A 17,119-nucleotide genomic window follows, 5' to 3' on the forward strand; every position below is an offset into this window, starting at 1 on the left:
TCATCTGCATAAAATTGTGCAGCTGTATAAGATTGAGAAAACACGGCCATACTTCACAACAGGTTCATGATTGTAAAGTGGAATGTATTTGGAAACAAGTCGATGGCGCAGGTTAAATTGTGTGCCCGAGGAGAAATTCACAATCTGAAGCTTCAGATCGCAATGATAGTTGGTTCAGTGCCATTATTTTTGTAGAAGTATGGGTATGATTGTTTTAATTCATTATTTTACCGTAGAACATTTCCTGAGTGGCTCTCAGCCGACTTTGCAAGAAGGATATTTTAAAGCATCGAGCTTTATTTTCAACGTTCTGACATCTTAAACAAAGGAGCCCGCCAGCAAGTTAAGCGGCTGGGGCTATGGGACAGAAAGTCATTTCAATGCTACTCAGCAACTGAGGGCCATGTGCGCAGAAGCATCAGAAAATTAGCTTCGTTCATGCACGGATATTATAGTGCATGTTTGCTATGGCGTTATGTAGAGTAACGGTGGAAATAGTAAATAATACTCTTTTTAAGGTATAATTCAAGATGGTGACATAAAGCTTATAAATCCTACCTTTATGGCAGAGGATGTATAGTTTAACTTGTGGGAGTGAGGTCTCAAACGAAATATTCACACCTGTACTAATTTTCATTTCTCGCGTGACCACTTATCCCCGGCTGAAAAGGTTATATGCGATCGCTCGGCGCAGGACGCCCCTGCATGTATCCGAACTTTCTCGAACGTTATCGATGGTTCCATACGTTGTTTGTTTCATCGAACTTTCTGTAATCCGACTGTATGCACGACCCCACTTGTTTAGCACTTTATGGAAAGCACGCAAGCACAAGCGTTTACAATGGAACCTTTGTCGGGTCATGTATAAAAGCCGACGATCTTGACCCGCAGATCAGTATTCGACTATCACCGAGGGTGCTCAGCCATGTTATTATAATTTGAGTGTAGCCTGTTTTGTAGGCACATGTTCGTCCAATGAAGAGTTAGTATCGTGATTCAGATGTACTACTCTTTTCTTCACCGCCACTGCGACGTGATATTTGGTGGAGGTGTGGGGTAAGAACGCAGTAGCCCCAGCCGGAAGCGACGACCTACGTCACCGTTGCCCGCCATCCGGGTCTCGCTCCGCACCCGTGCCAGAGACCCAATACGCCTCAACTACGTCGTCCTCCGCCGCCAGCACGCCCACCTGTCTCCCAACGCCGCATTCCAAGAAAGACTGACATTTGGCGCGGCCCCGACCGCCGCCCGCTCTGATACCTCTGCGAAGAAACGGGTGACGTCTACCGCTCGTGCCAAAGCGGTAAATTGGACATCTTGAGGGAACAGCGGAAGATGACGAAGACAGAAGGCACGAACACAGGAATCCGCTGAACTCACAACTAACTTTATTCGAAGGCATGCGTAAACTTATGTACTACAAACCATAGCCACGTGCTCTCAAATCGATGGCGTCATTATCAGTGCTCAGGCAAAAACGCAAAACCCTGTAATCTAATGTTACACTATGAGGCGGCTTGAAAAATCAAATTCACTGTCATACAAATTTAACGATGGCATGCTTACACAACGCGAACCTTTATCCTGATATAGTAGGCCTCAGTACTCTCCCTCGTTCTCTGATTTCTATGAGCGGAAAATAGTGTGGTGTCTTCATAGATTGGAGTGTACCCATACTCAGAGCAATACAGTGCTTGCGCACTGATAATGACGCCATCGATGGGAGAGCACGTGGCTAGGTGTTGTAGTAGGTACGTTTGTGTATGCCTTCAAATAAACTTAGTTGTGAGTTCAGCGCTGTCGTAATTGTTGCTGCCTTCTGTCTTCGTCATCTTGAGCTGCCCCTTCAAGATGTTCAGCCAGTACCAACTCGCCCAAATGTCTATCCTTCTACGTTAAATTGTACAACGAGCGTTCGCCGTGAACACGCCGCGCCTACAGCCATAATGAACGGCCTCGTGATATTGGCGACTACATTGCCGCCACTTTGTGGAGCCTTCAAGGACCGTCTCGTTCGCCGTCACCTTTGGCTGCAGCGCCGACAGTACACTGTCCCAATACGGGACCGTGCAGTTAGCCCATATCTCGAAAGCTAAAAGCAGCAACCGCGGTTCGACGCCGTGACCTAAGCGTAACACTAGAAAAAGAACCACCAATTGCGCAGTCACCGCTTCTGTGGACAAAGGAGCCGACTACTTCGTCTTGAGTTAGCCTTTGGTTACCAAGTTAAAGAGCCAAGACTGCCTGGCAAAGCCCCCAAATCAAGACAGCCGGAAGACACCTGATTAGGCTGACTGGGATCCGCAGGGTGAGAATGACGGTCTATGACCAGGCATACCCTGCGACACTCGATAACCTCCAACAGTGCTAGCGAGGCGTAATTCTAAGCGTAGACTTCCTCAGCCAGCCCGGCGCAATCATCGCCCTGAAGCCTTAGTCGATAACGCAATTGTAAGACGATGCGATATCGCCGGAGGTCTCTCTAAGTTCCCATGCCGCGAGAGTGCTTGAAGATTAAGTCGTCATTCCGCCTTGCTGCAGTGTCATCATTCCGTGTGCATCAAAACACTGGCACACGTCGAAGGCGTCGTCGAGGGCAACCAACATCTACTGCTGTTAGCCAATGAAAAGCGGTCGCCGGAGGAATTTCCACCAGCGCACGTGTCAATATTACACTTCGGTGGACAACCTTTGCATGTGCAATACCCACATAAAATTCAACAGTGCGGAGGTGTTCTCACTCGGACACTAAATTACACTCAAGGAATGTATTCCGTCGAGCTATATTTAAGGATTTGATTTCTGTATTAACGGATTCGTGATTCATAGCGAGAATTGTTCTAAAGGAGAAAACGATGAAAATATGAACCAGAGTAGTGCCAACTATTGTGGAATATGAATACTGATGGCAGCAGGGGCCGGTTCAAGGACAGCGCCGGAGACAAAGGTCATGTGGAAATAACGCGAACTGGTCTGTATGGTGCGGGTGGTTCAAAGTGACGAGCATTGCTGGGATCTTGAGTAACAGTGTACACAGAACAAAGTGATATGCTGGCACACAGCACGCGATCATAAACTTCTCGACGAATAATCTATTCATATTGCTTCACCTTAAGTTTTCTCTAAGTCTCGCTTTATGTTGTTGCACAATGGCGCACCCGCTACTTTGCACGTTCAAGCTAAAGGCATTTAGCTGTACAAATCATAAGTAGGGTTGGGAATAGCGCTATCAAAATCATGACGAAATAATAAAAAAATTACGTCCATCTTTTACAGTCGGATTTTCTTAGCAAGCAGTGTAAATTGAACTGTTGCGTGAATGGAGACTTGGGAAGATACTGCAATAAGGTAAACATGCTGGAAGGCATGGAGTGTTCCAAAGGAAAGGTGAGACAAATTTTTTCTGTGCTCAATCTCGAATGGTAAGCTTATCTGCATTGTTACAAGACAAAGTTATTTACGAAGTTGCTTTATTTCCAGTTCCTCTCAAAGGAAACCTTCCTATCGTTCTTGAGAAAATAATTTTGTGCTAAGATTGTTTTGCATGTAACACAAGTTTTGCGAAAATTCCAAATGCCATAGAGAACGTAATGAGAAACACTCTTTCTTCAAAATTGCGCTTCATTGCTGATTTTTTTATCACTTCTGTTTGCTGTGTGTTCATTCATTCATTTGTCATAGCCCATATTCCCAATTTCCACTGATACGTTCTTTCGCGCAGGCTGAGAATCTTGAGAATACATCTGCGATAGAACTCCTTCTTACACAATCATTCACAACCGCACGGATTACTTCTGCTGTCTGCTATTGTTGGCTTAGCATTTGATCCTGTAAACACTCACAAAAAAGGAAGTCACAATGAGCCAGATCGAGGCTCTAAGCCAGATAGGAAGAAATTTTGATCGACTTTTGTCAATTCTCTTCCCGATTCAGAGGAAACTTTACTCGGGGCCTTCTATCTGAAAGCATGCATGAGGAGAAATCGCTTTCTTGGCAACCACTGCACCAACTTTGATGAGGGTTTGAGCACGTAAAATAAAAAGTTATGACCTAGTGGCGCCAGAAAGTGAACTTACTGTCTATGCCGTAAACATTTCGATAAATATTGTTCAGAACAACAAATTTTCAGAAAACTCAACTGTCATGTGTACAACTCAATGACTCGGCAATAAAAATAATATCGAAATTCTTGAAAATGCAGACAATAAATATTACATGTAAAGCGGACAAATTTGATATATCTTACGCGACTGTCAAATACACCACTAATATTTTATTAGGATTTCTGTAGATTAATGGTTAACATCGTGAAGATTCCGATAAGATATACGTTATCGTAGAAAACCTTTCGGCTTTGGATGCTCAGGCAGAGGCAGTCCACAGAACTGGGATCTGTGAATTAGGTTTAGAGTTTACACATCACATCACAGAAGTGCGATGTGTGTCCTAGGTTTAGAGTTACGGATTTGCAAAATTCGTACTTCTATTTCTTTTTCCAATCTTATTAGCTTTTTGCAATTACTGTAAAACAATCCAGGACACAAATCAATGTTTGCTTTCTAATATTCAATAGCGTTGAACGTTTTCTCTCAAATGGAGCAAAATAAATTGGAAACTGGAAGGAAACGCGCCGTCATGCATCGCATGCACGGAGCCGGGAGGGAAGATGAAGGAGGGTGGTTTTGTACTCCGGCAGCAACGGCTGATTGCGCTGCTGCGCGCGCCCCATCTTGAAACCGACATGCGTCGCGGGCTGCGTCTAGGTGCCACGGCGGCTCATACCTTCGTGGGTGCCGCGCTCTCCCCGCTTAGTTTGCGCTGAAGCGATACGGAGCACGAGGGTCACTTCACTGGCTGCTACAGCCAGGCTTCCTTACGCCAGGGTTTTGACAGTGAGTGTCCGCGGTCATTGAATGTGACGTCTTCATGTTTGCCTGTGTGCGCTAACACCATTCTTGTTAACTTAAAAAGTAAACGAAAGCTTCGAAGGGAATACGACCGATAAAAGGGGTAGCCTTACTTCGTGCAGCTGTATACGCATTTGCTACCGCAATCGATGGTGCTCCTTTCCGTGGGAAACTGCGAGTTTTTATTTCTGGTCGCAATCGCTGCCGCATGAGATGATATCATTCAATATTGCGCGCAAGTCTTGCTCATAAAGAAAAATCATAAAAGATATGTGAAACTTCCTGTCCACAAGTTACCGCTCGCGCTGTGTAAGCTAGTTTGTCTATATCCGGGCATCTATAAGCCCTATTCAGCTCAAATTCATCTGAGGGCAGCGCCATGGACCCGAGTGAGATTAGGAAGAAAGTTGCAGAGTAGCCCGGTAGACTTGGTCGGAGATATATGAGCACGTGCGTTCATTCTATACTTGCTGCGTCAGTATAACGACCGCATTTTTAGCTCAAGTTATACGCAGTGTTATTTAGCGTCATCTATTTTATTTTAGTGAAGCTAACTCCAGGTAAGAACGCTATAATGCGAAAGTATTCGCTCTTGACATTTTGCAGCAGTCACGTCTTCCAATTGTAGCGTGTCTAAGCAGTATCCCTTACCACCAACAGATTATTACATCCTACTGTTCTCGAGGCCTTTCCGTTTTATCCCCTTCTATTGCAGACCTGCAGAAGAGGAGTATGTGGAGATTTTCACTGGTAGATGTTGAAGACACCCTTACACACCGGTTTTCTTGGCCATTTCTACAAACCTACGTTTTCAGCCCTTCGGCAATAAATTGTTCCAAAGCAACTTTGCTCGTTTCTCTTGATTTGGCTTCGCAGCTAATCAATGCAAAGCAGGAGTTTTGTTCTCGCTGATGTGTTCGCCGTAGTCTGGCCAGCTAACAAAATATGCGTCTACCAAGAGATAGCTTTCCAATAAACAAACAATCGCGCCATTGTTTTCGAGTGTCCTGTGCACTTTTTGGTGACTTTGGACACGCGCCGCAGTGGCAGAAATAGCATTATGACGGATAGTCATTGAGAGGTAGTGGTGAAACATTCTAGCAGGAAGCCGGTAAAGAAGACATCCCTGCAGCTGCGATGATCCAAATACCAACGAAAACAGAGTCATTGGAAGACTGTGTACTGCGAAAACTTCTGCTAAGTATATGATCGGCATAAAGATGTGTTGCATATGAATTGCAATTTTGTTTCAGCCGCATAAAATTCTACGAGTTTCTTTTAAGTTACTGTACCTTAGTGAACAAAGCGTTATCGTATTTCCCGAACTCTGAGTCACTTTATCTTGCGCAATGTCCACAAATGTTTTATTTTTGACCGCCAGAAGAGAGAAACAGTATTTACTTCAGGGCAACGTTAGTCTAGTGTTTGCTGAAAGTATTTCTTCCCTCGCACGCAGCAATTATCTACATATCTAAGGAAAGTACATCACAGATCCTAGCCGCAATGGCGGCATTTAGATGAGGGCGAAGTGCGATAACGGTTGTGTATATTGGTGCACGTTAGCGGCGTACTCCACCCAAATTTCAATGTCACTAAATTTGTAACAAAAGAGTAATATTAAAGGTGAAGCAATATTGGCAGCAGGTCAAGGCTGGTAATTGTATTGCTTTCTTGTGAGCAGCTTTTAAGCAGCCCTTAAGCAGAGGACGCGTGCAAGTTGTGGATGTCGCTATAAGTCTGAGCACGCCGCGTCCCAGATTTTTGGCGTAACCCGGGTAGCCTCGGGCGCCGCCTTATCGCAGAGGTGATGCCACGGAGCCATATGAGTTTAAGCCAAGATTCTTACAACGTGGTTGAAAATAATAAGTCATCTCAGCCGAGCTCAGTTCGGCTGAGATGACGCATTATCCCATTACCAGAGCGGCCATCTCAGCGATTTTGGCTTTCGGTATCAAAAATTAAATGAAATTATGGGGTTTTACCTGCCTAAACCACATTCTGATTACGAGGCACACCGTAGTAGAGGACTCCGGAAATTTGGCCACCTGGGGTTCTTGAACGCGCAGCTAGATCTAAGTACACGGGTGTTTTCGCATTTCGCCTCCATCAAATGCAGCCCAAATCCATTACTACTGAGCAATCCCGGCGGGTAACTTTCGGTATCAAAAATGCCTATTTTTGCGAGTTTTTGCTGATGCTTGCGCTCGCATTTCAATCGTGAACTATTGTACTGAGGCCCCCTCTGCATCTAAACTATCCTTGACTACTTAGAATTTTTACGTGGTACAAAATTTCGTTGCCGTTCGTCTTGAAAAAATCACTGGTTTTCAAATTTTATCTGGAGCCACCTCTGCGGAGTACACCTCATAATCATGTTGCGTTTATTGCACATGAAGCCCAGTATTTAAATATTTACACACATCACCGAAACAAAGGACTGCTTGTATTTGCACGGGATATTATATTGTTACAATGGGGCGTGTTTCATTAATGATGATTTGATCAAAAGAGGAGAGAGTTGCCACCCCGACACCGAGCCGATCCAAACACAAGCGCACGTCGTCCTCCTGTTCTTGCGCTCTTGATTTCGCTTTAGCGTAGCACTCTTCCCTTCACAGGCAAAACCCGCTCTACGAGTAACTGTTGCGTGCACAGAATAGAATTGTGGCGTTTTACGTGCCAAATGCCTGATTTGATTATGAAATATGCCTAGTGGGAATTCCGGATTAATTTTCGACGCCAGAGCGTTTTAACGTGCCCTCAATGCACGGGACACGCACGTTTTTGCATTTTGCCATCATATAAATGTGGCCGCCATGCGCGGCCTTTTATCCGGCGACCTCATGCTTAGCAGCGCAACACCATTGCTGCTAAGCCATGGTGACGGTCACAAGTGACGTGCATACGGAGCCACGGGCGTGACAGCGCTACTCGCGGCTGACGTGAACAGGCTGCGTCTTCTTAGAACGGTGTTTATTAGACACGAGTCGAGCAATCGAATAAGTCACATCACTTAGGCGACCGGTGGTGAGGAAAGGTCCGGTGTAGCGCGCCGGAAACTTTGGCACAGGCCGCACTTGAGTAATGTCGAAAGCCCTGCTATGTCCTCTTTGTCGCACGACGCATTCTTATGCCGTGAGTCGCAGCTGATCTTGAAGCGGTACTGGGAAGACAATGTACGGAGCTGAGCTGTGCGGCGTGCTTCAATAGCGCGGCAAGTAGTTTTGGTGGTAGGAGAGTCAGCATGAGGAGTAATAGGCAGAGTGGTGCTAGGCAAGTTAGGGGTTGTCTAAAATTAAGAAAATAGAAGGAGCTGTAGCCAATAGTTTCGTGTTTTGCAGTGTTTGTAAGCGTACGTGATAAAATGCACAATGGCATCATAATTTTTGAACCTGGAATTGACGTATGTCAAAAGAATGTTGGTCAAAGGTCTGTTAGTGCGCTCGACGTGACGATTTAATGTGGGTGGTACGGGTCCACTGCAACCGTTTCGAAAGGAGACATGATGGTGCCAAAGTTTGAAGGAGTCCGACCGGGAGAGTATCGCGACGCTTGAGTTGCTGGTACTTGTTCAAACTGTCCCCATACTCTTCTATATTCGGTTGCATACTAAGCCATAGGCCAGTAGAATGGGCCTTGAATGCGGTAATAAGTTCTGGTTAAACTCAGGTGCCTAGTTTTCGCGTAATCGTGCATAGCACGGAGCCGGTGTGTTTTCAAATTCTTAGGGACCACTGACACCAGGAGGATACCATCAGCTGCGTAATTCTTTTTGTAGATAGGCCGTTTTTGGATAACAAAGCCATTGCTACCTGCCCGCTGAGCAGCTTAGACAAGGAGGACATCCATGAATGAGTTCATTATGCAAAAAAGAAGTGAGGCGTGCATACAGGACACAAGAGTAGAGAAGTGGACAACATGAACGCCGACTATCAACTGAAGGGAGCACTGAGGCGAAAAAAAAGAAAGAAGTCACAAAACTCATCTTCGCATGCTCAGGAATGGTAATACCACGTGTCAGTCGAGTACACGTGCCGGTCTACGTGAGGGATAACTGTTAAGGCACTTAATCTCTTCCTTACGTAAAGTAATCGAAGGCTGACTCACGCACGCACTTCCACCATTATAGATATGCCATGCCTCTACCATACGACGCGTGTCTTCATTCCTATGCCTGTACAATATCGCGCATTAATGTAACTGTGGCGTACAGTTACAATCTCGGCAATGTAGCGAAAGATTAGAAGGCTATCCATCGGTTAACGATCTTTTATGTTCCATTAGCCTCTGATCGATACGCCGTCCCGTTTGCCCTACGTAGAACTGGCCACAGCTAAGAGGAATTTTATAAACCACACCCATATGACAGTCAGCAAAACTGTTGTTCTTATTGTGCTTCACTGGACAAATATCTGTTTATTTTTTGCCTTTTACCCGCTCCTTTTTTCTCTCTACGGCAGCGCATATCTTACCTAGCTTATTGGGAGCAGTGAAAGCAACATTACCATCATATCTACTTGCAACTTTTTTAAGCCTGTGTGACACTGAATGAATATACGGAATAGCCACTACTCTTTTTTTGGCTATTACTGCTTTCTGTAACCACGACCGCCCTCCTCGAAACCGTCTTCTTTAGGCGCTCAGCCACAGTGGCCACTGCTGCACTAGGATAACCTGCTTCTACGAGCCGCCGGACCTGTGCAATAAAACTGGCGCTCATTTTGCGCATGCAGGATCTGGTGAGCGAAGACTTAAGCCACGACATGGCAATTCCGTTTTTTAGTACTTTGGAATGCTTGGATTGAAAGTTTAGCAACGGCTTCGAAGATCTTCGGGAGTACTGCCAACAAACATGATTTTGTTTGAAGATCAAGGAAATGTCAAGAAACTGAATTACGCGTCGCTGAGCAAATTCCTTGGTAAACTTTAATCCTCCCCCATAAAGTTTAAATTGCTCACACACTGAGGTAGCAGCGGAATCGAATTCTTCCCTATTGCAGAAAATCAGGCGATCATCAACGTAACGAAATATCTTGTTAACGCTATCACCTAAGGCTTTCTCTAAGCAGTTGTCAACCTTACTCAGCTAAATATTGCTAAGAATAGGGGCAACCTTTGAGCCAATACAAATGCCTGATTTCTGCAGAAAAACGCCATCTCTCCACCCAATCAGCGTCGACTTCAAGTACATTGAAATAATTTCTAGAAACGCTCCCGTGGAAACACCGCATCTGTCTATAAATGCCGACTATTGCACATGTTCTTTGATGCACTCATTTACGGAATTTAGCAACCCGCCAGGCGGCAAAGAATAATACAGGTCTTCGATATCCATACGAAAAGCTGTACAATCACCTGGATTTTCCTCTCTGAAATACTGAACTAGTGCCTGAGAATTACGTAAGCAAAAGGGGTCTGAAAAAAACTAGTGAAGCTGACTGCGCAACGAAATTCCTGCACACGTAGCGCCCATGAACCAGGCAGCCAGATGGGTCGCGGAAAACAACCAACCAACACAGTGAATGGCGATCAGTAACCATCGTAAAGCGGCGCCCGTAGAGATATGGGCAGAACTTATGGACTGAAAGAACGACAGTGTGGTTATAGTGCTCAGTGGCGGTGCAATAATCGTCAGCCTTCCTCAATGAACGTCTGGCCTAAGCAATGGCATGCTCGGCCTCATTGATACACTTGACGAGGACAGCGTCGAGGCATATTCTACTTGCGTCTGTGCGCAATTATGTTGCGGCTGGTGGTTCAAAATGACGAAGTATGGGTCCGGCAGAGAGCAGGAACTTCTGTTGACGAAACTATTACACGCAATCCGCTATCCAGGTGAGAGGCTTATCCTTCAGCAGCAATGAAGTCGGACGGTAAGCATTATCGGCAATGTTGGGCACTATACTTCGGAAGTACGAGCAAATACCCAAGAACCTTCTCAGCTAGAGTTGTGACTGTGGCTGTTTAATGTCGCTAACTCCAGCAACCTTTTTTTTGAATCTGGTCGCACACCCTCCATGTTCACTAGATGTCCAAGTACTAGCGCTTCTCTTTGTCTAAAGTGACATTTCTTTGAGTCGAGTGTAACTTAAGCTTGTTCAATGCACGTGAAAGCAGCGTCAAGCCGATGGTTGCGCTCTGCAAATGTGGGGCGAAACATGACGACGTCGTGAAGGTAACACAAAGAAATCACCCATTTCAGGCCGCGCAGTACCCCGTCCATAAACTTTTCAAATGTCGCAGGCGCGTTAGACAAATCAAAGAGAGTGATGTTGAATTCAAACAAGCCGTCTGGTGCCACAAAAGCAGTTTTCTCTTTGTCGCCTGAATGCGCGGGTATCTACCAGTAGCCGATCGGAGGTCCACATATAAAAAATAGGATTACAAATGAAGACAGTAGATAAGGTCATCGATATGGGGTACGGGTAACTGCATACATCTTTTTTGTCGTAAAATTGAGATGGCGATAGTCGAAGTAAAACCTCCAGGACCCACCTTTCTGTTTCACGAGGATGGCCAGCGCAGCCCAAGCTCACGAGGAACCTTGGAGGACGTCGTTCGCTAGGATGTCGTCGAACTATTGAGCAATGTTATTGCGCTCCAACGTCGAACTCGTGTCGATTCTGCGGCGAGCCCACGAAGTTGGAACGCAAACTTTGCCCAGAACGCGAACGAAGTTCGCGTTCTGGGCTAAATAAAACAATGAGGCATGTTTGCTAAGAATGCTGACCTGGGCTTGACGCTTCTACGAAGACAGCAACTTCTTTATAAGCTTTGGAAACGGCAACTAGCCTTCGGGAGCACAGTGCACTCGGGCTTCGTGCGATGTGCCACCAGTTAAAGCATCCATGTTCAGACTAGTATCGACTTCAAAAAAGCCAAGTCGTACGCCACTGGGCAATACACCAAATTAGGAGAATATACTTGAATCCTATAATATAGTTTTTTCAAAGGGCCACAGAGAGAACGCATCGAGGTACGAGCACACTTTTCTTCATAGCGATCGAAGGCACACCCTCAACAGTAGGAAGGAAGAAGAAGACGGTGTTTATCAAGCTAGCTGCTTTTGCTCGGCCAGTTTGTGAATAGTTTTGGTCACTACAGTTTGTCGTCTACACCTTCGATATAAACTGTGTACTGCAGATGGTTCCAGGATCACAAACAGGCGGGTGATTCCCTTCAAGCGCCCAAGCGGGCGTGGTACTCGGAAGCAGCTTCAAGGCGGGCCGCCATCTTCTGCGCTCCAAACAGTCCTCATGAAGGCCATGAGAACCGAGGAGACAGCGGCGCCTTCCCCGTCTCCCCAATGTGAAGAAGAAAATTTTAGAAGAGTCCACGACTAGATGAGGTGAATAGAAACCCTATCGACAGACGATATTGCCGTAGAAGTGAACCACGCAAGTTCTACGGCTGTCGCGTACAATAAACAACGACCAGCTGGAATTTCCAGTAATATTACAGCCCCACTGCAACCTGACTGTCTCCTCTGGGAATTAAACCCGATCATTCAAGCACGATCGATCAGGTCGACAGTAAAAGAAAAAAACCAAGTCATTGTATAAATAAGGACGGCAGCCTCATGGCGAGAGCGTCGTCGCTCACCGCCAATGATCACCTGCTCACAGTCACTACGCTAGAAGGGACAGTGAGCAGGCTCACCTCCCATCTTCATACTCGGCGACTTATGGATGTATTCAAGGAGTCTCTGTTGAGTACTCTGACAAATGTTTGTACGAATAGCTCTCGGGACAGGGCGTCCTGTCAGTTCGTAGGCAAGTTTCCTACATTCCTAATAAAGAAGAAATCGTCACAGGAACAAGTCGAAAATCAGTGGCTACGCTCGGAAAGCAGGATTGGACATTTCCGCCCAAAAATCAAGGTATGTTGTGGTGGCCAACAAGAAAGGACGCACAAGAATCACGCAGCACCCCTTTACATTTAGACTTGGCGCAGTGACAATCCCTGAGGCTTCTGAGGTACGCATACTGGGTCTCGATATTCACCAATCCGGCAGTGGTGCACACTGTCTCCGTAAAACCAGACAGAGTTCGACAAAAACACTTCACCTTATTCGTCGCATTGCAGCAAAAGCAGCTGGAGCTCGTACTGACGTAGCTCGACGGTTGGTGCGTGCAGTCTTGCAGCCACGAATTTTATATCAAGCACAATTTCAACGGCTGACTTTGGCACAGCTGGCACAGTTGGAGACGATTAATCGTGATGCTATGCGCACAATCACAGCACTGCCCCGCATCACTCCGATACCAACCTTACAGGAACATGCCCAGCTCAACACAATTGCAGAGCTAATTTTGCAACGTGAAAAAGCACGTTAAATAAAAAGGCAACTTATTCCGGCTGTCGCTGCGTTGCATGCTCATTTTCACCGCGGCTCTCGGATTGACGAACAGCCCTATCCAATGCCTCCCTGGGAATTCACCAGCATCACAACTAATAAGCCAACGAAGTTACGACGCAGCGATACAACAGGTACTATTGACGAACACAACATCGTCAATGCATCATGCGTTAACACCTGCAAAGTCTATACGGATGCTGCCATTCTCCCAGACGGCGGAAGGACATCATTCCTGAGTACTACGCATAATTTCATCAGTGGCCACCAGCGCTATTTATCTACGGAAGCCAGCGCTCTAGTAATGGAACTTCAAGCCATCCACGACGCTGTGCAAGATGCGACATCTAAGCTGCCTACCATCAAGCAGCTAGATATCTTCACTGATTCTTTAGCGGCTATTCAGGAACTCAAGAAGGTTGATAAGGCGATGGAAATCTGCGAGAGAATACACACTATGAATAGTGAGACAGCTACTTCCGTCAAGGTACACTGGATTCGAGGCCATTCAGCGAACCCTCACAACATTGCTGCTGACCAGCAGGCACACTGCCCTCCTAATCCTGATCCTCCACCTATTCCCCTCCCACCCCAACCCCGTAACTCGCTGCGAGCCCGTAAAAAATGTTCTCCGGCAGGACACACGCGCTCTTATCCCACCGTGTATCTGCTCCCTCCCCCTTCACCTTACTAGGGCGGAGGAAGTTGTGCTTAGGAGGCTTCGGGCCGGGGTGGCCCTTACACCGGCTGTTGTCTCAAGGTGGAACTGGTCGCATTTACCACTGGGTGCTACGTGTCCATACTGCTCCGTTCCTGTGGTGGAATCAGATGCATACCACCTAATATGGACATGTACGGGTTTACAATCAGAACGCTCGCGTCTCCTACTGCAAGCCGGCCTCCGCTACAGTGTGACAACCAGCTATGACCGCTGGATACATGACAACAGATTCCACAAAACACTGCTTCAATTCATACACAACACAGGCCTCACAGCACACATATAATACAGATATAGGCTCCACGAATTATGCCTTAAGGGCAAGCCTTCATCGCAATAAAAAAAAAATAGAATTCACCACGGATTCTCCCACGCAAAAAAAAAAAATGTGTTACTTGGATTCAGCAGCGACTCTGCGACTGCGTACATGGGATCTGCAACGCAATGTGACAACTGCCAAAGGCATGCTCACATTGCAAAATACTGCAAAAGTGCTATACGCTGAAGGGTATGTGCTGCACCTCATTCACACAAAGACTGCGCTCATGCTCAACCACGATGTACTAACTGCCGTGGACCTCATTCGGCATCGTATGGACGATGCCCATAGAAAAAGGCAGCTACATTTGCACATGCAGTCGAACAAGTACAAGGAAAACCCCCCTCGCAACGAGAGCCCCAGCGAACTCCGAGGTAGTATTTACGACCCCGGCGTCTGTCGACGACAAGGTGTCTCACCGCGGAGCGACACGGAAAAAGATGCTTGTCGATTCTGACACAACACAACGTGTACAAACGCCAAAAAAGAACTGTGCTTCCTTTGTTCGGGAATCCCCAGAATCTACCGAGTCACTGCACAAGACCTCACAAGAGCTAACAACCAGCCAACCTACGACCGTACTCCGGAACACCAGGGACGTTTATATAAATGCTTCGCCCTCGACAACAAGTGAAATTCATATCGGAAATTTGATTGTACATATGCTATTCGGGGCAATCAAAGCTCTTGTTCGTGCTAATTCTGCAGTCAGTAATCTCAGGCCAGCGGTTACCACAAACAGTCATCTAAAATCGTGTACTGTATTTCAATGGAATGCCCGAGGTCTGCGTTCGAAACTCTGATATTGAGCACATTATACGTTCCCACAAATGCCCTTTTGTGGTAATATCCGTGTTCCGCATAGACCAGACCTACAGGAAAAGTGGTTATGATTTCCTCCATTCGCAGCCGACGAATGGTATAAGCCAGCTACTGGATGGCTTCCGCAACGACGCGCATGTAGCCGAGACAGTTGTCTTCCCACATAACACGAGTGGGTATATCTGCGCAAAGACAATCATTGGAAAGCAGATGTTTACTGGCTAGTTGGAGCCAGGACCGTATTTGATGTGCCAAGACTGCAAAATTTAATCTCAACAACAGCTAGTCCACACATCATCTCTGGCGATGCTAACGCCCGTAAAATAATTTAGGGCAGTATGTTCACCTGTGGGCGAGGATATAGGCTGTTAATTAACTCACGGAACATCGCATTGAACTATTGAACGATGGCAGCATTACTTACCTGAAGGGGCCACGAGTCACCAGGTGCATTGATCTGTCCTTTGTGTCAAAGAATTTTCTTCAAATGTCTAGTGGTGCGCAGACATCACAGCAAGGGGCAGTGACCACTACCCGATTCTGATGTCGGCTTCTCGTTTGCAAATGCCTTCAATAAAAGTAAAAATGAAACGCAAAGACTGGCATGCTTCCAGGGGTACCTCTTGCAGAGGTATTATAGCTGCAACTTGACACAGCAAACTTGTGCCGACAATAGCCCATTGCTTGAAGAAAACATCGCGTACTACCTTTCGGCACTCTGATATTCCTGCTAATGGTGAAGAGTATGAGCACCTTCGCCCTATCCGAAGACGTGCGGAGCAAAAACAAGTGCCTACTAAGGATCTTCTAGAACTGCGCGCTTTTCTACCCGATATATATCGTGAGATAGCATCGAATAAGGCGCTATACCTCGAACTTGGGTCGACAACAGTGGAGAGATTTCTGCGCGACGCTGCATGTAGGTAATCCTGTGCCTATTATCTGTCGTGGCAGCAGAAGCTTGCGAATGTCAGCCCAGCAATTATACCCTTTCATCGGGCTCTCATTACATGAAGGAGTAACCGTGGAACAAACTGCAGAAGAATACTGTAGGCTTCTTTCTGGATGTGGGCATGGCGGTACATGCAGCGTGTCTCCGCTTGACAGACAACCTCCGCGTACGTCTATGGATGCAATGGTCCTCCTGTTTAGCATAAACGAACTTTCAGTGGCTTTCAGAACTTTCAGTGGTTGATGACATCAACAAAAGGTCTTCTCCCGGCCTCTACGAAGTCAGCCATCAAGCTATAGCGTACCTATGCCGTCACTGCCGTCTCCGACTGCTGGAAATATCCAATACTTCGTGGACAAATGGTACAGTGCTTGCCGAATGGAAACTCGCTAAAATTGTACCTGTTATCAAGCCTGGGAAACAGCCCAAGAATTACGCATCTTTCCGACCTATCGCGCTGCTCAGCTCTGTTGAGAAACTAATGGAAAAATGATTCATAAGGGAATGACATGGTTCCCTAAAATGCGAGGCATCAATCTAAAAGAAATGAATGACTTCCAGCAGAATAGACCACCACTGGAAATATAATATCCGCGATTTCTTCCGTAGAAGGGCATCTAACTACTGGACATATTCCAATCATAATGTTCCTTGACATCAGAGGCGACATCGATTCTGTTTTACATCATTCAGTTCTTGAGGCCCTTGAATCTGTAGGCCTTGGAGGACGCTTTTATACATGGCTGTCCACCTATCTCGAAGGAAGATAACTACAGAAGGTCTGACATCTTGCTATGCTGTTGAAAAAGAAGTTCCACATGGGGCAGTCCATTGCCCTTTACTATTAAACATAACTCTTGTTCATTTGTAAAAGAGTCTACCAAGTGGGGTGCACATCACGCTTTACGCTGATGATATCTGTATATGGAGTCCGTCAAAATCTAGTCGAGTAATTGAGCAGCGACTACAACGAGCGCTTTTCAACATGTCATTGTATCTTATATAGCGGGGTCTACGTCTATCACCAGAGAAGAGCTTTGCT

The 17,119-nt window shown here is 46.2% G+C and overlaps 1 protein-coding gene across 1 annotated transcript in view; it reads left to right on the forward strand.

Annotated features, from left to right (window-relative positions):
• The window catches only part of LOC142576591 (venom metalloproteinase BumaMPs1-like), a 60,430-nt gene extending 54,679 nt beyond the window's left edge, over positions 1-5,751 (forward strand). Inside the window, exons 13-14 of the mRNA XM_075686780.1 lie at positions 3,277-3,387; positions 5,623-5,751. Coding sequence (XP_075542895.1) covers positions 3,277-3,387; positions 5,623-5,661 — 150 coding nt within the window. The 3' untranslated portion in view covers positions 5,662-5,751. The remainder of the gene's footprint in view (positions 1-3,276; positions 3,388-5,622) is intronic.
• Positions 5,752-17,119: the final 11,368 nt, after the last annotated feature.

Source organism: Dermacentor variabilis, chromosome 3 (genome assembly GCF_050947875.1).
Source record: "Dermacentor variabilis isolate Ectoservices chromosome 3, ASM5094787v1, whole genome shotgun sequence".
In the NCBI taxonomy this organism is placed as follows: Eukaryota; Metazoa; Arthropoda; class Arachnida; order Ixodida; family Ixodidae; genus Dermacentor; species Dermacentor variabilis.